The 23047-nt window shown below is 37.0% G+C and overlaps 1 protein-coding gene and 1 long non-coding RNA gene across 4 annotated transcripts in view; one reads left to right on the top strand and one right to left on the bottom strand.

Annotated features, from left to right (window-relative positions):
* The window catches only part of LOC148354170 (uncharacterized), an 82048-nt gene that overhangs the window by 18834 nt on the left and 40167 nt on the right, over positions 1-23047 (top strand). The window contains exon 2 of the long non-coding RNA XR_015852570.1: positions 3771-3910. This is a non-coding gene — a long non-coding RNA (uncharacterized LOC148354170). The remainder of the gene's footprint in view (positions 1-3770; positions 3911-23047) is intronic.
* bmp5 (bone morphogenetic protein 5) lies at positions 567-21713 on the bottom strand. Of its 3 annotated transcripts, none has more exons than XM_088351961.1 (8): positions 21578-21713; positions 19354-19955; positions 12359-12551; positions 4964-5112; positions 3693-3887; positions 2508-2584; positions 2335-2445; positions 567-1387 (listed from the first exon to the last, which is right to left on the bottom strand). In XM_088351961.1, exons 2-8 carry the CDS (start codon positions 19823-19825, stop codon positions 1238-1240), a joined length of 1347 nt encoding a protein of 448 aa, XP_088208087.1. In that variant the 5' UTR covers positions 19826-19955; positions 21578-21713; the 3' UTR covers positions 567-1237. The 3 variants fall into 3 exon arrangements, with proteins under 3 accessions (XP_088208087.1, XP_088208088.1, XP_088208086.1); XM_088351962.1 differs by lacking the exon at positions 21578-21713 and adding an exon at positions 20131-20162; XM_088351960.1 differs by lacking the exon at positions 21578-21713 and adding an exon at positions 20025-20116.

The raw sequence follows: 23047 nt of genomic DNA, 5'->3' as shown, positions 1-23047 counted from the left end.
AAAGGAAAGAAAACCGTTTTAAGAAATGAGATTACTGTTTTTTGGTGCAAGTAACGACTGAACTTTTAGATAATTGTAATCATCAGGTAAAGAATCGTCGATACTGTTTAACCAATCAGAATGCAAAACAAAATGCACTATACAAATCTGTGAAGTAACAAGACTGTGTAAAGTAAACCGCATGAGGGTTCATTGTATGACAAGGGGAGATTTTTTTTGGGGGGCAAATTTAGAAAAATATGCAGGGTGAACATTTCATTACATTTACATTATGAGCTATTGGGGGTTTTGTGGAAAAAAATGATAAAATAATGAACTCGGAGCAGTTTTCTGCAGTATTAAAATAGCAAAATATAATGTGTGATTATTATTATTATAATTATCATTTCCATTTCATTGCGTTGTAAAATGCATTGCAAAATCACTTAATGAACAATTGACCACACATTCACCGCTTTTATTAAAAACCTTGGATCTTATTTATGAAAAAAATGTCTTGACACCAGAAGGTAAATTTCCCTGGTGATCAGATTACAAAAAAAATGTCAATCAATTAGGAGCAAAGACATGTATTTAAAAGTGGTACATTTATTATGAAATATTCAACACAAGTACGCTTTCTTCAAGCATCACATTGAAACGAAAGAGATCAAGTTGTTTGTATTAATGCAAGATTGACATATTTGGACAAGTTGAGAGATCATCACAATTCCTCTAGGTCTCAAAGCAAACATAGGTCCTATTGAAAAATGACTCTGGTGCTAAAAGATCATGACAACAACACACAAAATTCCTGCAGTTTGTTTTCTTCCACAACATTCTCATTTGTGAGCATAATTCTTTCACTGATTTTAGACACAATTTATTAACGGTTCACAATTTTTGTAATAATTGACAGAAAATATGAATGGAGCTTGGTTGATTGATTTACATTGTCGGTTGAGTATGAACAAAATAAATGTGTATCACAATATCACTCCAGTGAAGAACTCTCTCCAAGAGGTGATTGATTTTAAAACTACATATATGCCAAAGGACATCATTATTTGGGATACGAATTAAACAACGTTACACATAAATATCATAATTTTCAGTGCTATTTTTCAACAGAGAATAAATTAGGTAATAAAACTCTATATACATAACACTGTACATCACATCACAGCCACAGATGACGTGTTTTCCAACATATTTCTATCCCAAATAGCATAAATTACTGTAAAGTAACCCGCAGACATTAATGGCAACCACAAGACCTGACCACCATGTTTCGATACTTTTTCAGAATGACGTTGGAGCTGTCGTCAAAGTAAAGCACGGAAATCGCATTGAGTTTGGTCGGGGCGCAGCAGGGCTTTGGCACATTGTCAGGAAACATTAAATGGACCTATAAAAGACAACAAATAAAGTGTGCTTTAGCAGAGGTGCGAATTTTGTTACATCGCAAATAAATTACGGGGAACAAAAAAACGGTGCGTGACATATTTGCTGACTGTACACTATTGTTCAAAAGTTTAAGGTCACCCAAACAATTTCATGTTTTCTATGAAAGTTACTCTTTTATTTATCGAACGAGGTTTCCAATGTCTACATTCTTTTACCCATACGAGTCTCTTCCTTTTCTTGACTTTTTCTTCGCCACTCTGCCTTGAAGGCCACCACCTCTTCACTGTAGATGTTGACACTGGTGTTTTGTGCGTAATATTTATCAAAGCTGATAGTTGACGACCTGTAAGGTGTGTATTTCTCCAACTAGAGACTCTAATGTATTTTTCCTCTTGCTTGGTTGTGCCTCCTATTTCTCTTTCTACTCTGGTTAGAGCCTGTTTTTGTTGTTTTCTTAAAGGAGTAGTACACACCGTTGTAGGAGCTCTTCAGTTTTTTGGCAAATTCTTGCATGGAATAGCCTTTATTTCGTAGAACAAGAAAAAGACTGCATGGTTTCTGGCCATTCTCTCTTCATATTTTAATCACACACAGAAATGTGACGCTCCAGATTCTCGAATAGCTCAAAGAAAGTTCCGTTGTACAGCTCTCTAACCAGCTAAACTGTTTTAACATCATCAAGTGTTTTATTATCATCCATTATACGAATAATGAAATTAGCAAAAACAATATACGATTGGAACACTGAAGTGCTGGTTACTGGAAATAGGCCTCTATACACCTATGTAGACATTGCTTTAAAATTTGGCATTTGCAGCTAAAATAATCATTATTAGTTTCATGTTATTTTCATTGAAACAAAGGTGCTTTTACTTCAAAAATAAGGACATTGTTATGTGACCCCAAACTTTTGAACGGTATTGTACGTGCCTTTTAGTGGGAACTCACCAGAGTTTGGACAATGGCGTGATTGGTCGCATTCATGTGGGCGTTGAGCGGGAACGAGCATTCGCCATCGCAGTAAAATGCGGCATAGCCTTCGGGAGCTATGATCCAGTCCTGCCGAAAAACGGGAGTGGTCTTTATTGATCCATTATTTATAACCGGAACATTTTTCTTACCTGCCAACCCAGATCTCGAAAACTGACATAAAGCTCGTGCTTTTTGCAGGCTTGCTTTTGTTCACTTGTGTTATAATCTGAAATAGAAACATTTTTTGAGGATGAATGAGACAAGATGATATGTTTTTCGATCTGACAAAAGTAAGCCTAGGAAACAACACACTATAGCTTCTCTAAGATAAAGTGGGTGTGATTTAGGTAGTGGGTTCTATTATTAGCAGGTACAACCATGAATCTGGTTTCCAGGAACTGGTCAATATTTTACGTTGTCTTCTAACGATTTAAATCAAAGGACATACTGTATATTTTACAAATGTTATTCATATGTGTTAACAACAATAATAATAGAGCCTCAACTATTTTCTCCAACTGTGCATTAGGGCTGCAAATAATGTCTAATGAATAGTTGACTGGTCACCGACTGTTGTAACGGTGTGTCGAATAATTGAATGAGAATTAATTTTTAATCAAATTAAGCAAAAAGTTGATTTAATTATATTGCAAATGAGAATAAAAACAAGAAAAATGGGAACAATGAAAAATAAATCTTTTATTGAAAATATTGCGGATTCGTACAAAAATTAGGTAAAAATTTCAGTCAGTAAATAAACCTCTGTCCATTTTATGGGACAGGCAAATACATGAGAAATTAAAATCAAGTAACCATTTTTATGCCTGTAAAACAATTATTTGCATTTTGTGAAGTACATTCAGTAGTCAACTGCAAAGTGTTTCACAAAAGAGCTTAACGATATACACGTATAAAATGTACACTGCATGTCATTAAAACCGCGTTGGCTTGAATGTTACTTAATCTTGCCGAGGGAGTCAGACTCGGTTTTGTTAAACTGTCAGACGTGATATGCAAGTTCTGCTTTGTGAGCTTTGCAAATAGTCTTTATTTCGGTGTGTCCAAGTTAAAATACTCACAAACACACAAGGTTTTGGTATGTGTATTTGATGTTGACGCAGCCATTTCTATATGTTTTAGCAAATGCTCGAGACAGAGACGCTATTGCACATCAGTGACTCTCAGCAGAGATTATAATAATGTAGAGATGCCTCACTCAGTTGGAAAAACCTGTCTGACGCCAGGTGTCAACAATGGAATGCATTTTTGTCGATGGCGGGAGTAGCTCATTTTCACCTATTAAAAGGTGGCTTGACATTCGGCGGAAAGCGTACCTCCGGTTTTTGTAGCCCTCGATTCCTGTTGTTGTGTCGATTTATTCCGATTATGATTCTTTTTTTTCCCTCCCGCAGCTCTGACGGAACGGAGCAAAACACCGCTGGCCTTGAAAAAGGCAACAACAAAGGGCTGCTGGGATTGAGGGCCATTGCGGCCCACGATGCCGGCTGATTTCATGTTGATACTTCGTCCTTTGAAAATAAATATTTGCCAGGTATGTAGAGTACAAGGACAATGCTTTTTCCTGTTAGCATAATGTGCTGGGGACATGTGTTACATGTTAAATGCAATTTAAACATGAAGAACAAAAGATTCTACATGTGAAAAGAAATAGTTTGAGGGAATTTTTCGTAATGTTCACAATCATAGTTTATTTCAAACAACTTTTTGAAAATTAATTTTCTAATACAGATTAAAAAATACACTAGCCCACCTTTGATTTTTATCGTAATTTTTATCATCCATTATTTCATTCGCTTGCTCTCAATGAGCTTGGCAGTCGTTCGTGAAGAGCTTTATTTCCAATAAAAAAATTATATCTGTTTAACTCTAATGCAGATCAAAAAGGACTACGACAAACTTTTATTTTTTGTCATCCAGTAACTCCTTTGCAGGCTGTGAATGAATTAACTCAAGAGTTAACTCAATCAATTATGAGATTTTTGCTGTTGATTTTTTTCTTAAATTACTTTTTAAATATGTACTTGCTTGATTCTAAAACAGATGAAAAATAGACAATGTCCAACTTTAATATTTAGCATTCAATAACTAATTGTCTGGCAGTGTTGACCAACTCTACCTTGCATATTATAAAACAAGATGTTATTGAAATATTTATCTGCACATTGCAAAATTTTTAATACTGTTTGTGGAAACAGTTTATTTCAAATAGCCCTTTTGCATTTCTATTCATCTGATTGAAATAGAGAAATAGAAAATGGCCTCGTTTTAACTTTTTTCGTTTTTTTTTCACTATTAATTAATTTTCTGGCAGTGAATGTTGTAACTCGAGAGTTAACTCTGACTGTGAATGACTACCATCTCATTGCATTTTATAAAACAATATGTACCAAAAATTTTGCAAAAAGTAAAGATTGGAAGTTCATCTATATTAGGTGGGAGATTAATAAATGAAGATTGAAAATTAATCTATATTAGGTGGGAGCAAAGGCATTGGTTTGGTCAAAGAAAATGATAGTTTTGGTATGGACGCATCACCAACCCTATGCCCTTGGATGGGAGAATATAATGATTGATTTTCACATACCATCTAAAGTCTCAACGGATAGTTGTAGGCCCAGATTCTGATGCGGGTTCATCACCCAGTGGTTACTGGTAGCTGTTATGTCGAAGACCAGCCAACCCCCATCAGTTGCTTGAACCCTTTTAGAGTCAAGCAAGAAGGTCTCTGCATCCCTGCAGATAAAACCAATGTATTCACCATCAAAATGTCATGGTTGTGTACATTCAAAAGGTCGGACTTTTACCTTATCGATGTTGACTCGTGCTTTTTAGCTGCAAAGACTGCCGCATGACAAAAAAACCTGACTAAACTTTTGGGCTCGCTTCTGCTCCAAAGTAAATAAAAACTTTCCGTGCACCTCAGCATTGAACGATTTGGATGGTCGGACATGCAGCAATAAATGAAGTAACAGAAACACTTTTAAGCTCCTACATCTCATCAAGGCTGTCATCCCCTTAAAACCCTTTTTTTTTTTTTACTTCCGTCATTACTAAAACCCCAAAACTTTTTTTCATCCATTTTTTTTGAGTTGAAAAGCTTTCCATTGTATTCCTGCTAATTGATTGCAGAGCTGTATAGCAATACATGTTGCACTTAATATACACTTAGTTGGCAGAAACATCTAACATTTTTTTTAAATGACATGAGGCAACAATCATGTAAAAATAGGTCCAAAAAAGGCTTGTTAATTGTATTGGGTGCTTTCATGTGGCAGAACAGCTAAGATTTTGTCTGCTCTGCTATTGTGGTCGCGTTCTGACATTCAGAAAGAAGCACATGGCCCTCAAAAGTTCAAGAGTTAGTCACGTGTTTATTACAGGCACAATAAAAGCAGACCTCTCGAGGGATTCCACGTAAATGTGCAGTAGTGAAGGTAAATCATGTGTTAATTTCATGGGTTGTATGATGTGTTAGAGATGATGAAAAGACGTTGAAAAGTTCTAAGTAAAAGAACAAAGAAGATCTGCTCCCATTGACAAGCTTGTAAATTTGATTTGCATTTCCATATGCCAGATGCTGAGGATCATAAAAAGGAGACTGTTTTTAAACACAGTCAGTCATGCTGAGTGAGTTAAAGTCACTAATAACTTGTAGTGACAGAAAATCTTAGCTCTTTATTGTCACATCATTTAATAATTATAAAACATGGCATGACAAGCATTGACTAGGGTTTTAAAAGTTTTGATTGCCCACCAAAGCTTTAGTTTATTTAATTTTTTCTGTTATTTGAAAACTTCTGACCACATTACAACCATTTTTATTGAATTCAGTTTTGTTTTGGGGGTATTTGTAATGTACAAGATATTTTTTCCCTGTCGTTTTAGGTTTTATTACTTTCAATTATTTTTCATTTACTTTAAAATTATAGTAAACTAAAACTAATTTTAGCTAAATAAAGAATAATTAGGTACATTCTCATGACTTTTTTCCTATTGTAGAGATATTCGCCAATCCATTCAGAATATTATTTGATATTCCTGATCATTTGTATTATTTTAAAAACACATTTTGTTTGTATTTTGATATATACTAACCTTCTATTATTTTTACAGTATTTTACAGTCTATTTTATCATTGTAATATAATAGATATTTTTATCTAAATACATCCAGAAAATGTAATCTTGCTAGCTGATTTTTAACTTTATAACTCACAAAATGTAAGGACCTTCATACGACATACCTGTCAAATTATACGTTTTCACAGTATTTTATACTTTTTTTTTTAATAATTTAAAATCGTTTATGCCCGATAACAACTTTTGTTCGGGGAAAATAAATAAATACAGGTATACTGATATGTATAATAATAATAATAATAATAATAATTTCCTTGTATTGTCATTCTGTGTAACAATGTACACAGAACGAAATGTCGATTGCACCTGACCCGTTGTAGCGAGCCGATGCAGCCGCAGCCAACAGAGGGCGCCGCCGACCACTTTTTAAGTCTTAGGAATGACTCGGCCAAACACCACTAAATTCACTGCAACTGATAAAGTAAATTATCTGCTTTTATTCCACTGTCTCATTGTGCTTGTAAGGTTAATTATTGCTTAATAAGGGGAATTGTAATCATTAATTAAGCGAGTAATACGCTGAGGTTGACAGGTATGTTACTATAATTAGATTTTATAAACACTATTTGATGTCTCCTTTTTCAACCAATATTAAACTTTTTATTTTATTTTGTTAATGAACGATTTTTTTAACAAATTTAAGTTTTAGCGGATTTTTTTTAAATAACATGAGACATAAAATTACTACAACACAAAGCAGGACCTGAAGAGAAATATACAGTAATATGATAAATTACTCGATAAAATATCTCTAAAATAAATAGTCAATATTTACTATTAGCAAACAGTGACTGTGCCATTTTGTTGTATTCTTCCAACTTCCACTGCGGTATGTATGATTTTGGTTTCAGTAACGCTACCTGCAAAAGCCTACACCCCGTGAAAACAAACACGCCAACATAAACCTTTCCCCTTTAAGACTGTTCCGTTTATTGACTCTGGCCTATTCAAAGCCCTGGAGAGTCATATCTCCCCTACGATCACCCACACTTTTTTTAAGTCCACTTTTGAGGAGGCCCGTGTGCATTCAGCTATGTCACAGTTTAAACTTCCGTTATATAGTAGAAACAGGCAGGTATGGTTGGTATATCCGTGACCACGAGTCGCTCTACGAAACCCCCCTCGAATTATGTGATACAGGCTCCCTTTGCTTTTGTCTGAGGCTCGGCCAGCCAGTCAAGAAACACAAGACGAGTGATAAGTGATGGGCCCACAGAGGTTCGTAAGTGGCCGACATGCTAATGGGCTTTTTATCCGAGAACTATATTTGTGAGGCCGATGTGGTGCGAATGAAAGAGAACAGAGATCGCGAAGTTGTGAGACAATAGTGGCTACTGTCGCTCTTAGTTGACTGAAGCCTCATTATCTATTGCCAAATGTGCAGTTTTTGGATGAACCACAGGAATGATTTTAATCTAATCAGCAAAGTTGTGTTTATTCAGGATGCAACAATTTGTTGTCTCTAAAAAAATATATTTTGAACATTACTGAAAATGGGTTTTCGGTTTCTAGAAAAATTAAAACCAAAAGAAGGGTCCTGGAAGATGATGTAGGGAGATGAGCCCTTGTGTAGCTAGTGTCTCCTGGTTTGTTCATGACTTGCCTATTCATTTTGATTTTTCACATTGCAAGAAAGAAGGTGGTGAACGCCATAAAATTGCTGACAGCTTGCTGTTAAGTTTAAACTTTAGTAGACACTCAAAATAATGAGAAAAAACATTAATGTATTTTTTAACCTGCAAATAGGACAGAGTGAAAAGCCTTCAGATAAAAGAATTCCATCCCTGTTCTTTTTATGAAATATTCAAGGTTACAAAAAACAGATCAGCCCTAATATATATCAAAGAACAGCAACGTGATTGGCAAATTGCGACAATGATGTAATAGTCAAAACAACAGTTAAATAATAGTCAAAATAAGGAACTGTCATTCTATGAAATCTCTTTTGCATTGGTCCAATATTCAAAATGGAATAAACTCATCACTTGCAAAAGACCTTTTCTCAAATGTTTGTGTGTCCCTTTGCATTGACGTATTTGTGAGCTGCTACCCAGACTTAAGCTAATATTTACTTGCGAACACTTCAGAGCTTACCATGTACAGTTCAGCAGGTTTTATTCCTAAAAACTGACTATGTGTGACATTCATTTTATTCGTCCCCAAAGTCAAATTGACTGGCCCAAAGCTATATGCGAGGTGAGTTAAATTGTCTGATATCATTATTTTAAAATGGTGAATACGGGATTGTGAATTGTTTGTTGCAATAGGCTGACCTTACTACTGAACCTTCATCCACTAGTTCCCTCCTACTCACTGTCTTGTCCAATAAAAGCTAAAATGCCTACAAAATATGTATACAAAGGGAGAGATGGACTGTTCAGTGCAGCAGCTACAAGAACTAAAGTAGAACGAACTTCCTTGTGTTATTTGTGTTTTAAATCTCAGCAGTTTTACATCATCTGTTACACTTTGTGTCTTAAAAAACTGTATTTTCCGGACTATAAGTCCCTCCAGGGTATAGGTTGCAACAGCGAAAAAAAAGGCATAATTATTCGGAAAAAACATATATAAGTCGCACCTGGAGTATAAGTCGCATTTTTGGGGGAAGTAGATAGATAGATAGATAGATAGATAGATACTTTGTTCATCCCCGAAGGGAAATTCACATTTCCAGCAGCATCCCTGAGCTGAGAACAATCGAGAACAATCGAAAATAACACGGGAGCTGCTGGAGTGGCTGCCATTCGTGACGGCGCCGGAAGAAAAGATTCAATTTGAATCATTTACAAACAAACAAACAATTGAATCATGTACAAACAAACAAACAAAATATTCATGTTTCAATAAGTGGAGTGTTAATAAAATATTTCTGATACTGATATAACCAGATAAAACTAATTTTAAGTTACCTGTCCAAATGAATGTTGTGCCATCTCACCTTTCCCACTCTCTCTCCTGCAGTTGACTTGCTGCTGCTCGCTCCTGAAACTAATTATTCATTATATCCAGCATTATGTCAAGACACAAGAGCAGCTTCAGCGACAGACTGCTGTCACAGTCTTGTACCACATACAGACTGAAGAGATCTTTTCTTCCTCATGCCATGAGGCTCTTTAACTCCACCCGGGGAGTATAGGCCCACATTAAACCACACCCTCTAGATTGCAAGTACTGTATTTAATAAAATCCAACACCAAAAAACACACATGTAATCTAGAAAGGTAAGTTAAAACAAGAATAAAATAGAGAACAGGCTGAATAGGTCTACCGTATACTAATGTTACATGATTGACATGCCTAGAAATGTCAGTATCGCCGTACAGATTGAGAGTTGTTCAGATAACTCTGACATAAAGAACATGCTTACCAAACAATTAGCTTCACTCCAAATCAATAAATTCAATGAAATTTCCATCCTCTGTGTCACTTATACCCGTAAACAACTCCCCCCACCTCGGTAGGTAGACGATGCGTTTCTACCGCCTTCCGCTTCTAAGTCAATTACGTTAGGCTCATCGTCACCTCCGCTTCTCGCCAATTCCCAAATTTCCTTCAACTGCTTTATTGCCATTTTTGCCTGCATATTTCACTATTTGCAGCCTGTAATCTGCAGAATATGCTTCTCTTTTTGTGATATTTTTGTTCTGCTATTCTGTTATTTTTATTAATTACCTCCGTTGTGCCGAAAACAGTCACACTGACAACACGGTTAGGTTGAAATTATTAACACAGGTCCTGAGAGCCCTCTTGTGGTTAAGTGCGAATAGAACATGTGAAATGATTTACCGCTAATAACAATTAAAACCTCAGTGATATATTAATTCACATATAAGTCGCACCAGGAGTATAAATCGCAACCCCGTCCAAACTATGAAAAAAAAAGTGAACTATAGTCCAAAAATACGATAAATGCCTTTTTAAAAATCAGCAGGCCAGTAATATGACGGTCCATTAGTCATCATTTAATATAATGCCTTTTAAGCAGATTAGTGCAGAATAAATGTTTTCAATTACCCTATTTTTCGGACTATTTTTTTTTCCATACTTAGGCCGGGGATGTGACTTATACTCCGGATAGACTTATCTGTGAAACGTTTACCACAATATTACTGGGTAAAAATGTCATATGTTATTTTCACACTAAACTGCAAGAGGAAGCTCAGCCATGTTTGGATCATTTCAAAACTGCCGGTGGTGTGCACCTGCATGAAATGCACCCCATAGCGTCACACTGGCAAACGTCACTAAAATTACTTATTTCAGTAAAGCACAGAGAATTTTCACCTAATTTAGAAATCAGTTTTGAGAAAGATGCAAATATTTACTTTAGCAAAATCACACCGCCTTTTCTTATCAATAGATGGACACATACGGCAAACGAGCTACTTTTATCACAATTAACCAGCGATTCACAACGGTAATCTTCAAAATATCACATGTATTGAAAACTGTTATGTGCTCTACCATTAAGCTAGCGTGTCATTTTAAAGAGGTTTTGCTTCACACACTCCAGCGACCATAGATATAAATGAGTAGATGCGACATGCCCCTTGGCCTTGGCCTAGGGCTACTGCGCGTCATATATATATATATATATATATATATATATATATATATATCCTCTCGACACACTGCGCACCGCTTGTATCATCATGATGCGCTTCACTTTCGACAAATCAGAAGAGAAAACCTCATTTTGCCGAGCTAAATATTTCTAACTGACTCAAAAGTGATTTCATACTATGTGTAAATGTTCTGTGTTTTATTGTTTTAATTGATTCCCCAAAAATGAGATACTAAGTCAAGTGACATATAATAGGGGGGGCATTTGATGCAAGGAGACATTTTTAAAATGTTTCATTTTAAATTGCCTTTCAAAATGACGTGTGTTTTGTTGTTGGATTTTATCAACTAAATTTCCCCCAAAAATGCAACAAATCCCCGGGTACAAATTATATATGATTTTTCCTTCTTAATGCACTTCTTCAGTGGTGCGATGTATACTCCAAACCAACGTATAAAAACAGTCCAGAACATATGGTACAGTATTTACAGACGCTGCCCTACTTACGAACGAGATAGGTTCGAACGTTCGTAAGTTGAACTTGTTCTTAAATTGTTTCAGTGCTATATTTTGTATGGAATGTATGTTTAAGTTTTATATAAGTATGTATTGTTCTGTACTAAAAAAACTTTTCATAAAATAATATGTTCTATAAAGATAAATAAAGTTGAGTTTAACTTACTTTTGGCAGATGTGCTTCAAGAGGTCCTCCTCCGTGGTAAAAAGTGTCCGAAAAAAAACGTTACGACCATTTTCTCAACCGCATCAAGCTTTCTTATTCCACTTTCATTTCAAAAGAAACGGATCGCCTCTTCTTTACACTTTACACCAACCATATTAAATGGATGCACGAGATATTAAACAGTAAAAACGTCAAAGTTCTTAGTGCGCTAGCGATACAGTACACGGAGCATCGTATGTTTACACAGGGATTAGAACGTAGAAGCCAGATTTCTTTTTCAGGGTGGATGCTGGATGACCTCTCACAGCGCCACCATTTGCCAGTAGCGGCGGAAAGGAGTATTAGAATAAAGTCCTGTACTTGGAAAAAGGTGCACAATAGAAAATTTAACTTACAGAAATGTCTGGGTATTTTTCGACATCCCAAAAAAATGTTCATATCTACTGTTTTACGTAAGTCAAATGGTCGTAAGTAGGGTAGCGTCTGTACTTTTTTCCCTATAGATAATTAATTTATGTCCCACATGGGACAATTTTGGTTTTGGTTTCGGAGCGCAACTTTTTGTGTCCGTGCACCTTTATGGGTGGCACTTACCTGTTCGTAAACTCTCTTACGACCTGATGAATCGAGACCTTCAGGGTTACATTTTCAAAGCGGCCGTGACTCCGATCCTTATAGATACGAAACTCTGCAGCGGTGACGGCCTCTCCATCCGGGATCTGAGTCAGATCAAAACGGAACTCCTTGTAGTGTCTTCGTTGGTGAGAGAAATCTTTATCTTTCTCCACTGGGAGGGAAAATTGCGAGAAAATTGTGTGAATCATGTTTGCAAAAGCAGAAAATGAGACTTTACACCTTCTTGAAACTCCCGAAAAAATTATTTTATGATCGTTTACATTCTTGTTCCAAAGCAAACATTTAGATTCTCAACAAAAGCACTTTCCACTTCTTTAAATCAGTCGAAGTGAATAAAGGTAGCGGTTGGTAGACAGGCCCTCCACTGTGTGCCTAACTGCATTCTGTGGCCATGATGAATGAGCTGTCAGTTAAGAAAAACAGGCTGATTTCAATTAATGACACTTTGCTGCAACCCTCATGACAGAGAAGAGAGTAAACGGGATTCCTCAATGTCATGTAAGGCTGCCCGTGACCTGGATTTGACCTTCTCTTGTAATACCATAACAGCGTAATTCTGTAAATAGTGGCCCCTTGTAATGGACGTATCTCAACTAAAACACTGACACCTGAACAGAGGGTGTGTGTAATAAAACCGAGTGGGTCAGTTGCTAACCAAAACAGCAAAATGTATTGAGTCAGTTTAATTTTTTTTTGTGTTTTCAGCATTAAAGTACTGTGGTACATTTCAAATTAGGATACAGTTGCAAATACTCGTAAATGAATCGACAACTGGTCTATTGTCATCAACCAACCATTTTTATAACTGAAGAATCATTTAGATACTTTTGGCATTAGAAATTGTTCACATCCTCACATTCTCAGCAAATACTTTTTGACTTACTTGTCCAAGATCAATTATATATTTTTTTAATAGAACCTTGAACTGAAGTTGAAAGTACATAATCACAACAGCATAATCCCAATAAGATTAATATTATAAAATGTTTATAAATTTGGCCATAGCCAGGAGTGTTAATCTAACCCTTGAATGTGTTACTTTTTATAGTCTGAATAATCATAATGGGGGTATTCAGCACTTCATTTAAAGTGTGGGACAAACATTAGTTTCACCCCCAAAAAGGTTAAATTAACACTCTTGGTCACATACAACCCCTTTCTCATTGTTTTATTACGCTGATCGTTTTACCACTACACCAGCTTTTACTTTGAAAAATAATAGACATGTTTTAATATTTTCCCGCATACTATGGGAAGCACGAATACCATGAATTCTAGACTACAAGCCGCTACTTTTTTGCCACATTTGAAACACTGCAGCTTTAAATATGATGCGACTTTTACTTTTTTTTTTACCTGGTGGTGCCGAGGAAAACATCAAGCTGCTCTTTTCTACAACTCATGCTCTCTGAATATAAAACACCGGTGATCTCTGGATACATTTTTGACGCCCTTTGAGAGACATCAGTCCATATTTTGCAACATCATTCATATAATACTATGTATTAGCAAACAAAATGGAAGGTTTGACAGTACTTATTGAATATTAACATACTCACGATATTTAAACAGCGCCTACAAATCAGTTCCCCAATTTATCCATCTAAGTTGAACAACAGTAGAAGATTTTTTTGATCAAAAACAGTACACCTTTCTTTCTGTATCATCAGCATCAATGTCCGGTCACTGATTTCCCTTTACCTTCGAGCAACGATAACAACCGAATGCAATTTGGTCCATTATCGCGGCAAGCATCAATGACAGTACAAAAAGACATGTCTGTGCTGACACTATTAAGAAATGTAGGGCTCTGATTTTACCCGATGCTGCCCTCATTAGCAGGGTGTTTTTTCAGTACAGTAAATACATGCTCGTTTTTGCAATCACCATCTTGAATGGTCACATCATCTGAAAACACATGACGTAAACAACTTGGAGCAGAGTTGAGAAGGACGTAGCTTAAAACGCCGTTAGCTTTGTTGGGGCACAGTTCAGATGGTGTTCTACAGCCAAAGGCCCCGACGCCTAGGTGTGCACAGGGCTTAAAATAAGTAAGAAATTGTCAAAAATAAGTTCTATGGCTGTTTAAACCTTCAGCTTAAAATCTGCAGGGATTGTAGTAACACAAAATTGAATTTCGTTCTTAAATTAATCAGGTGCGCTCTGTAGTCCGGGATTTTCTCCAAAAGTGGGGCGCGAGGCTCTGTCAAGGGGGGTGCAGGCGCCTTTGACTTCGGAACCCTTTTTTTTTTTAACCGTCCAAAGAATCAAGTGCAATTACACCTCTACTACAAAAGGGAGCAGTGGCATTCTCATTTGCAATGTTTTGTTTACAATTAATCTCCACACTGTGATTATTGCAGAGTATAAGCATTGAGTATGAAGTGTAGAAAATGAAGCGGAGCAGACCTTCAAGTGACCCCATGAAAACATGATTAACCGGAATGAAGAGAAAAACTTCTTCAGATTCTCAGATTTCAGATTCAGATCTATTTCATTGTCATTCTAGTACACGTGTATACAGAACGAAATGTCGATACATCTGACCCGCACAGTTTCCTCGAATGTACAGATATAAATAAAATGTTGGGGCGCAAAGAGGATTTCTTCTTCCGATTAGCACTCAAAGTATCATTTTATTACAAAGTTGTTACCAAACTGATTGATTAAAATGAAATGTTCTAGTTTATCTGATTAATTAACTAAATGACAAAATACTCAATGGATGTAATGTACTGTATGTATTCTTGTAATCATGAACTGACTACAGAAAGATCATGAAGGAGCTCTAGCTGATTTTAAGCAGGTCAATTTCAAGTCATTTCAAGTCATTTTTGTTTGTATAGCCCTAAATCACGAAGAGTCTCAATGGGCTTCCTATTCTATGATCTTAATCCACTGGTATTATTTTAAATTCAACGTTTAATTAATAATTTCTGTTTTTTTTTTAATACACCTGAAAAGATGTGCACTGCATTGTCGGACATACCCTCTGTGACAATGGATTGGCCGGAATCCGCAGCGATACCACACAGTGCACTTTACTGATATTTTATCGCGAGGGGACGCCTGTGGCTACTTAGCACAAACGGGTCAGAGGTCAGGTATGACTGTTTCCCTGCTGAGTGTGTTCCATTAAAGGAGCCACAGGCAGTAATTTGAAGCAGGAGTGCCCCCAAGCATTAAACATTCCACTTTCATGTGGAGAAGAGTTCAGTGATGGTGTCTCCTAAGATGTGCTGAATCAAAAAAGAAAATCATCATATTGTTGACAAACAACAGATTTAGCGTCAGATAGGTCACATGCTGAGACATCTGTATTTAGTAACTCTATTTAAGTGTACTGTAATAAAGACAGAGGCCCATTGAACACTTCACTGACAGTCACCAGAATCAGAGCGAAGCTTTTAAGGCTGACAATGTACATGCCCCGGTGGAGCATTAAGTGGAAGCAGATGGGCCAAGGTGACTTACTACCAAGCAAGCCGACACATTCACTACTGCAGAGAGGGAAAAAATAATGTCGAGATTGGCAAAACCCAGTTTGTGTCGAACATTATCCTATTCAGCTTATTCCAGGTGTAGCAAATAATGAAAGAGGACCCGAGTGCTACCGAAGTGAAATTACCCATCAATATCAGTCCCATCACCTTCTCCTTAAATAGCAGGAAATAATTTAGAGCAATTTTCTCAAGGTCGGGCGGTCATCTGATAAGTCGAGCTGAACCACGGGCACAAACGTCGCGGCTACTGAACAAACACGGCAGTTAGAAAGATTGGCTGCTTTTTATCCAAAAGCGGCACACGGCGTTGAAAGGAATCTGCACATTAAGGTCACATGACTTAGGTAAGAAAGGTTTTTCAGATCCTACAATGGCTATAGAACTATGGAAGCTCATGAGTGCCAACATAACATAAATAAGAATGACCATTATGATAAATACCAGGCAGTTGTGTAAAATGGATATTCATTTTTAATTAGATTTAAATGTGTCCTTATTTTGACAAATATATTTAGTGTTCTTGCGCTGTTTGAGGTGTCCTAAAATAGATAAAAGTAGAACGTTTTCTCCATAAAGTATGTGTGAACAAAGTTAAACTGTGTTTGAAAAGCCCTTTTCATTTCCACCATACCTATCTGCTTTGATTTTACTTTTATCAGAGCTTTTCGGGACCTGCAACACGTTAGAAAGCTGGAAAGTGGGACGGGCGTTGGAGAGTCATTTAATGCTCGTCCTCGCTGTTTTCTGTTAGTGAAGCATGAAAATGGTGAAAGTAAGAAAAGGGCTGTTTCAAATACAGTCCAAACGCCAACCCAAACCCCAAAAGAGAGAAAAAAAAAGAGTGTATTCAAGCACGTTCAAGAAATGCACGTACTTACACACGCCACACAAGCAACTTCACAGAGGCTGCAATGATGACTTAAGCCAGAAGATGGTGTCCACGAGGAGAACATTTCACAAAATTAGAAGATTGCGGACAGCACCTTTTAAAGAATGTTGGACAGAATTTGGAATTGTATTTACTTGTGGACGCCTTCTTCTGGTGTGTGTAATCATTGGAGCTTCTGTCAACTCGTTCATGATGTGCAAACATGTATTTTTTAGATGCGCTCGAATAAACTTCTTTTTTTATCTTCCTTGGGGTTTGGACTGTACTTCAAGAATGCCTCTTCTTACTTTAACCATTTCCATGCTACACTACAAAACAGAGACAAAATTAAATGCAGGGACGAGTATGATGTCACTTCCTGCACTCCCCCCAAACCCCATTCCTCCTACTAAATGTGTTCCGCCTCCAACGGCGTTCTAAAAGTAAGATAAATACAGATAAGAGTTGTGAAAAATTAAGCATGAGGGTTCGTTCAACTCATTTGGGCATTCAACAGTTTTATGGTCACCTCAAACAATGCATCCAACTATTTATCATAAATATTTCAAAATCTTAAGGTAAGAATAGCACATTTTTTATAATAAGACTTTAATTGAATGTTTATTGTTTTTTATTGAAATCGGGCTGGTTTTATTTATATAAAAAGATCATTTTCCACAAAGGCCTTTTTATTTTACGATTGCTGTTGTACAGTAGTCCTGCTGTCAATCAAACCACAGGGGGCGGGGCTACAGAACAGACATGACCAATGTCCAGGAAAACGTCCAGGCCCAACCCACTAACTTTGATTGACAGCAAAAGTCTTTCTTCCAGCATTCTGAAATAAAGGCTGCTGTGGGAAAATACATTTTGAAATAATAGCGTACTTTGTGGAAAAAAAAAACATTTTTCATTAATTATAAAAACATGCAATTATATACATTATAATGAAAAGTATGATGTCTTCAGATTTAAAAATTATGACATTTAGTTTTGATTATATTTTTTTCAAAGGACAGTGTATTATTTAGCACCTCTTAGTTGTAAAAAGATTATTTATTAAAAAAACAACAACACATTTTAAAATAGTCTATGGATTTTTGCTTATCGTCATATGAACATTTCATCTCTCATCTCATTAGCTGCACCGCTTATCCTCAGTAGGGTTGCGGGGTGCTGGAGCCCATCCCAGCAATCATCGGGCAATGGGCAGGGGACACCCTGAACTGGTTGCCAGCCAATCCATATGAACATGCCTTTTTTAAAATTACTTACATATTGAGAATTTTCTATGTATATTTTGCATAATATGAGCCTCAGCTGACACATGTATCTGCCATATTGCTGCTACAGGTACCCGAAAACCAAATATTTTGCAAAAGGTGAGGCAAAAACTGAGAAGAAAAGTGGTATAGTTGGCCGCTTTGAATCTTCGTAGTTTGTATTACTCCTTGTTCTTTTAGCTCTCGTTTTCAGTTGTACTACACAATAGTGACATCCAGTGGCCAAATAATACACACTATCCCGTTATATGTTTTTTTTCTTCACCAGGATGTCAGGAAACATCAATAGCAAAAGGATGGAAGAGTTGTATTTATTTTAAATGTCAATGACTATTTTAGGATAGCGTTAGCTATGAAAAAATATTAATGTTTGGAGAACATTTCTGTTACAGGTTTATTGTAAAGATCACAAAAAAACGAAACTCGAAAGGGTAACTTTTAAAAAAGTCAAATAAAAATTACTGTTTTTTATTTTTAGCAGGTATTTTTGTGTAGAGAAATGCACATGTATTTTACATAACAGGGAGCTGGTATGCAATAATTGTCTGCCATCTTGCTGCTACAGGTACCCAAAACCCCCAGGACTGTGCTCTAACGCTTGGCAAAATTATTTGGAGAAAAATGGTGCACATTGGTCACTTTTTGTCTCTGTATTTGTATTCTTTTTTTGTGCTTTTTAGCACTTGTTTTCGGTTTTATGACAAATTAATCATAATAAAGATACAGCAAAATCTAGTGGTAAAAGAACACACTGTCCGTTTAAGTTAAATGAAGCGTTGCATATCCATATTATTCAGTCTGTAAAAAATTAACACTTTTCTGTGCAAAATTGTTACTCCTAGCTCTGGATACATCTACGATGACACATGATTTTGCTTTTGTGATTATGTTTCCTTTCAGCGTCAATTTAACGTTTAATTCAAAGCAAATATGATTGATCTCGGATAAAGAACAACAAACATTTGCTTTTGGAAAGATGAAAATCTCAGGATGTGAAAAATTGTAAAGAATATTATGTGCATATTTAATAATGGTTACACTCAGGTTAAAATTGAATAGCCATATAACATGATTTCCTGTTGCCTGGTTTTGATTTTAAAAATTGTTTTAATTATTTCATTTTCACATTTTCCGGCTTCATACAGAAGCACATTCAAGAACATTAAGCACATTTAATTTTTAAAAAACCCTGAAAAACGGGTGAATATTTCCTTGAATTGACATTATTATTATCATTTATACGATTATTATGATAATGCATAGAACAAATCATTTTGCGTCTTTTGCTTAAACCCTTACCTATATTGACAAAACTCATCACCATGTCTGCATCATTGAGAAAGTTGTTGTTGTTAGCTGGTGTGAGCGCCGGGCTTTGACTCAAAAGAGGGGCCGCTCGGTAAGGCTGGGCCATGCGGGAGTAACCGACATACTGGGGGCTGTAATAAACCCTCCTGGAGTGCCCTTGGGCCTTGACCCCGTGGCTCTTCCCCTGTAACCCTTCGTCCTCCACCGCCATAGCGTTGTAAAGGTCCAGCATGAAGAGCGGGGCGGACGACGCCTGCTTCCCGGGGGAGAAGGGCCTGGGGCGGTGAGGCAATCCCAGGATGGAGAGGATCTCCCTCTGGATCTCCCGTCGTTCGTGATTGCGCAACTTCCTGTAGATAAAACTGGAGTGCACGTGGTTGTCGCTGAAGGTGCAGTGAGCGCAGGTCAGAAGAGTCAAGCAGCTCCAAGTAAGTCCAAGCGCCGTGCGGCTCCAAAGAGACATTTTGCTCACTTTGGATCGCAGGGTTCAACTACATCTCAAAGGGCGGACCACCTCGAGCAGATATCCAAAGAGGAATCATGGACACATGGAGGAAAGCATGCACAGCGTCCAGATTCGCCACTGGGGAGAACTGAGAAGAGACAAATGAGATATGAGCCTGCAGCCTGAGAATTCCTCTTGTCTTTTTCTTCTGCTCAACTTAGTCCACATCCACGTTGTTTTCAAAGCCTCATGGACTATTTATCGACTTGTGACGTCGTCCCTCACCTCACGCCTGTTTGGTAGCGAGAAAAAAAAAACTTCACCTTTCATGGGTCAACAGGAGCGTCTTGGGCATGAAGTTCTACCAGAAGAGTCAACTTTTGCCCCTGCACTCACTTTTTCTCCCCCCACAGAGCGATCGAGGGAGAGAGAGAGGGGGAGTGTAGGGGGTACCCTGTGAGAACATCCCACACTCCACTTTTTGTTTGTGCATCCGCCTCTAGAGGCCGCAATAAAAATGTCACAACCCCACTCCCACGGTGAACGTGTAAACAGAGACACTTGAAATCGGAGAGCGAGTCCTAACCAGCGAAAGAATAGCAGCCGGGCCTTTTAATCACCTTATTGAAGTCAACTATAGCTGCAGCTCGCTCGCTCACTATGTACTGGAAGTCGCTTTTCTATTGAATGGTCCACAGAGGAGATGTAAAGATGAATTACTTGCACGTTGACATATATTGCTCCAAGTGAGTTCCACTCATCTGAAGACAACTGTGAAACAGCACTGCCAGAATAAACTTGTGTGTGCATTGGAGAACTAAATGATATCCATGTGAAGCGTTATCAAAATGAACACGTGATGGAATCACTGAAGAAAGTTACCATTCATTTACTACCTCCAAGGCAGCAGTCTTAAAGGATTCAATATTTTAACCTTAACAAAATTTTAAACAAATGAGTTTAAATACGATGGAAATGACTAATGGCACCATCTAGTGTTGAATAGAGTAGCTCAATGAATGATTACCGTATCATTCAGACCTCTCAACCTCAGCCAATTTCTCCCGTTACTAATTATTGGTGTTTCCCTTATTAATTGATAATAAACCTTACTAACACAACATGGCACCTATTTATTTACTCCTAAAAAGACAGACTCGTTCTGGGCAAGTATAGCCTGGTGGCGCCGATATCTCTCCAGGCTGTTTTTTTCTGTTCCCCCTCATGAAACAGTGCACCAGTAGTAGGAGGCCTTCTGATTTGACTCAGATACAGCACCTTCATCATCTGGTCGCCTGTTTCAGTGTAAAGCATCATCCCGCTCATCAGAGTTGACACAAACTGTAGAATAAAAACCTTGTTAATTTGTGTAAATTAGTTTATTTTATTTAACAAACAGCACGAACAATTCTTTCAGCATCTTTCTTAGTTCTTCAATTAGAATTAATTTAGATAAGTATATACTAATAGATATTTTCATATAAGGGAATATATATATATATGATATATATATATATATATATATATATGATATATATATATATATATATATATATATATATATATATATGCACACTTACGTTGTAATTTTTGTAATTATTATTTTTGACCTATCCTGATCCTCCTTAATCTTTTTCCCCTTCAAAGTCTTTATTACATGTTTTAACCTGGAGTGCCATGTATAATCTAGTTGCATACATTCACAACGTTGATATCAATCAAAATAAAGACAATTCGAATCTATATAATGACAATGGCCAACAGCATTACCTTGAGTTGAAAAGAGTACATGTATTTGCTTCTCAGATGAAATAATGTTTTTCATAATTTTCTATGACGTCAGGAATCAGCCGCCATTTTTGTTGCCTCGATATAACTTGCTTTTTAATTAATTGATTGTTAGAAATTAAATAAGTTTAAATACGATGACAATGAACTAACAGCACAACCTAGTGCCGAATAGAGTACATTTCTTTTGTGTTTCTGGAGAATGAATAATTATGTAGTCGATGGACGCTTCACCACTTAAGAATATTTTTTCTGTGACGTCAGGATGCGACCGTCATTTTACTGTTAGAATGTAATTTTGTTTATCAAACTCAATTTAAAATATAAAAAATAAATGAGCTCATTTACTTTGCCAATTATCAAGAGCGTTAGCGGACTAATGAAGAAATGCAGTAAGTGGTTTTATGGACATTTCAAAACTTTTTTTTTCATGTTCTGCTGTCAAGACACCGGTGGCCATTTTAATAAGCCGCGATCTACTAACAGGTGCGATTTGAACAAAACTCAATTAACCAGTTTATTTACCACTTTTGATTAACACAACTTTTATCAAAGTAAAAAGGTTTTCTGATATAGGTCTCTCCTGTCAATACACCAAGTTCTCTTCTGACCTTCCCATAAGGGTGAGCTTTAACGACTTCAATTTAACACACTGCCTCCATCATAAGATTTACAAAATATACGTTTTACACTGGCAGTTGACATCCATCACGCTAACAGCTAACTAACCATGCAGCAAATTTATGGCTAATCCAAGATGTAAGTCCAGGCAATATGTCAATTTCTAGAGGCTTTTCAGTGAAACACGCCACCTTTTATTCCTGCTTGCGTTTATGGTTAATAGCTATACACTTCAGTGTTTGAAAAGTGCTGCATAAATACATTATGATTTGACCAGTTGAATCATGTTAATCATTTTACCTGTCATTCTTCATTCAAAACCCCCCAACTGACAAACCACAGAGAAGCACCAACTGAGCTGTATTGTGTAATCGGTATGACGTAACTATGTATAGACATACATGAGTAATCAGAAGGTAAAAATAATAACCCAACCACTGCAATCTGTAGATCCTAATTGAATTTCTGCACATTCACAGAGCTTCAGCTGTTTTTTTTTTTATTATTTCAGCGTTCTTCATGTTTAAGGACACAATGGTAGAGTGTAGTTTAATGGAAAAAATCCTGAGCCTATCTGCTGCCATCCCATCCATCCATCCATTATCTGCACTGGTTATCCTCAGTAGGGTCGTGGGTGCTGGAGCCCATGCCAGCTATCTTCAGGCAGTGGGCAGGAACACCCTGAACTGGTTGCCAGCCAGTCGCAGGGCACACAGACAATTCGCTCGCTCATTCACACCTAGGGACGATTTGAACCTGCATGTTTTTGGAACGTGGGAGGAAACTGGAGTGCCCGGAGGAAACCCATGCAAGCACGGGGAGAACATGCAA

This window comes from Urocampus carinirostris, chromosome 13 (assembly GCF_059441175.1).
Source record: "Urocampus carinirostris isolate Australia breed hairy pipefish chromosome 13, RoL_Ucar_1.0, whole genome shotgun sequence".
Taxonomy (NCBI): domain Eukaryota; kingdom Metazoa; phylum Chordata; class Actinopteri; order Syngnathiformes; family Syngnathidae; genus Urocampus; species Urocampus carinirostris.
Note: the sequence above shows the minus strand (reverse complement) of the source record. Positions and strands in the feature narration are given on the sequence as shown.

Excerpts from the sequence above, each read along its gene's own strand:
- bmp5 (XM_088351961.1), bottom strand. The coding sequence starts at position 19,825 with ATGTCTCTTTGGAGCCGCACGGCGCTTGGACTTACTTGGAGCTGCTTG. Across the intron at positions 12,552-19,353 it reads GATGAGTTTTGTCAATATAG|TGGAGAAAGATAAAGATTTC; the intron begins GTAAGGGTTTAA and ends TTTCCCTCCCAG. Across the intron at positions 5,113-12,358 it reads GTAAGAGAGTTTACGAACAG|GGATGCAGAGACCTTCTTGC; the intron begins GTAAGTGCCACC and ends TTTTATCTGCAG.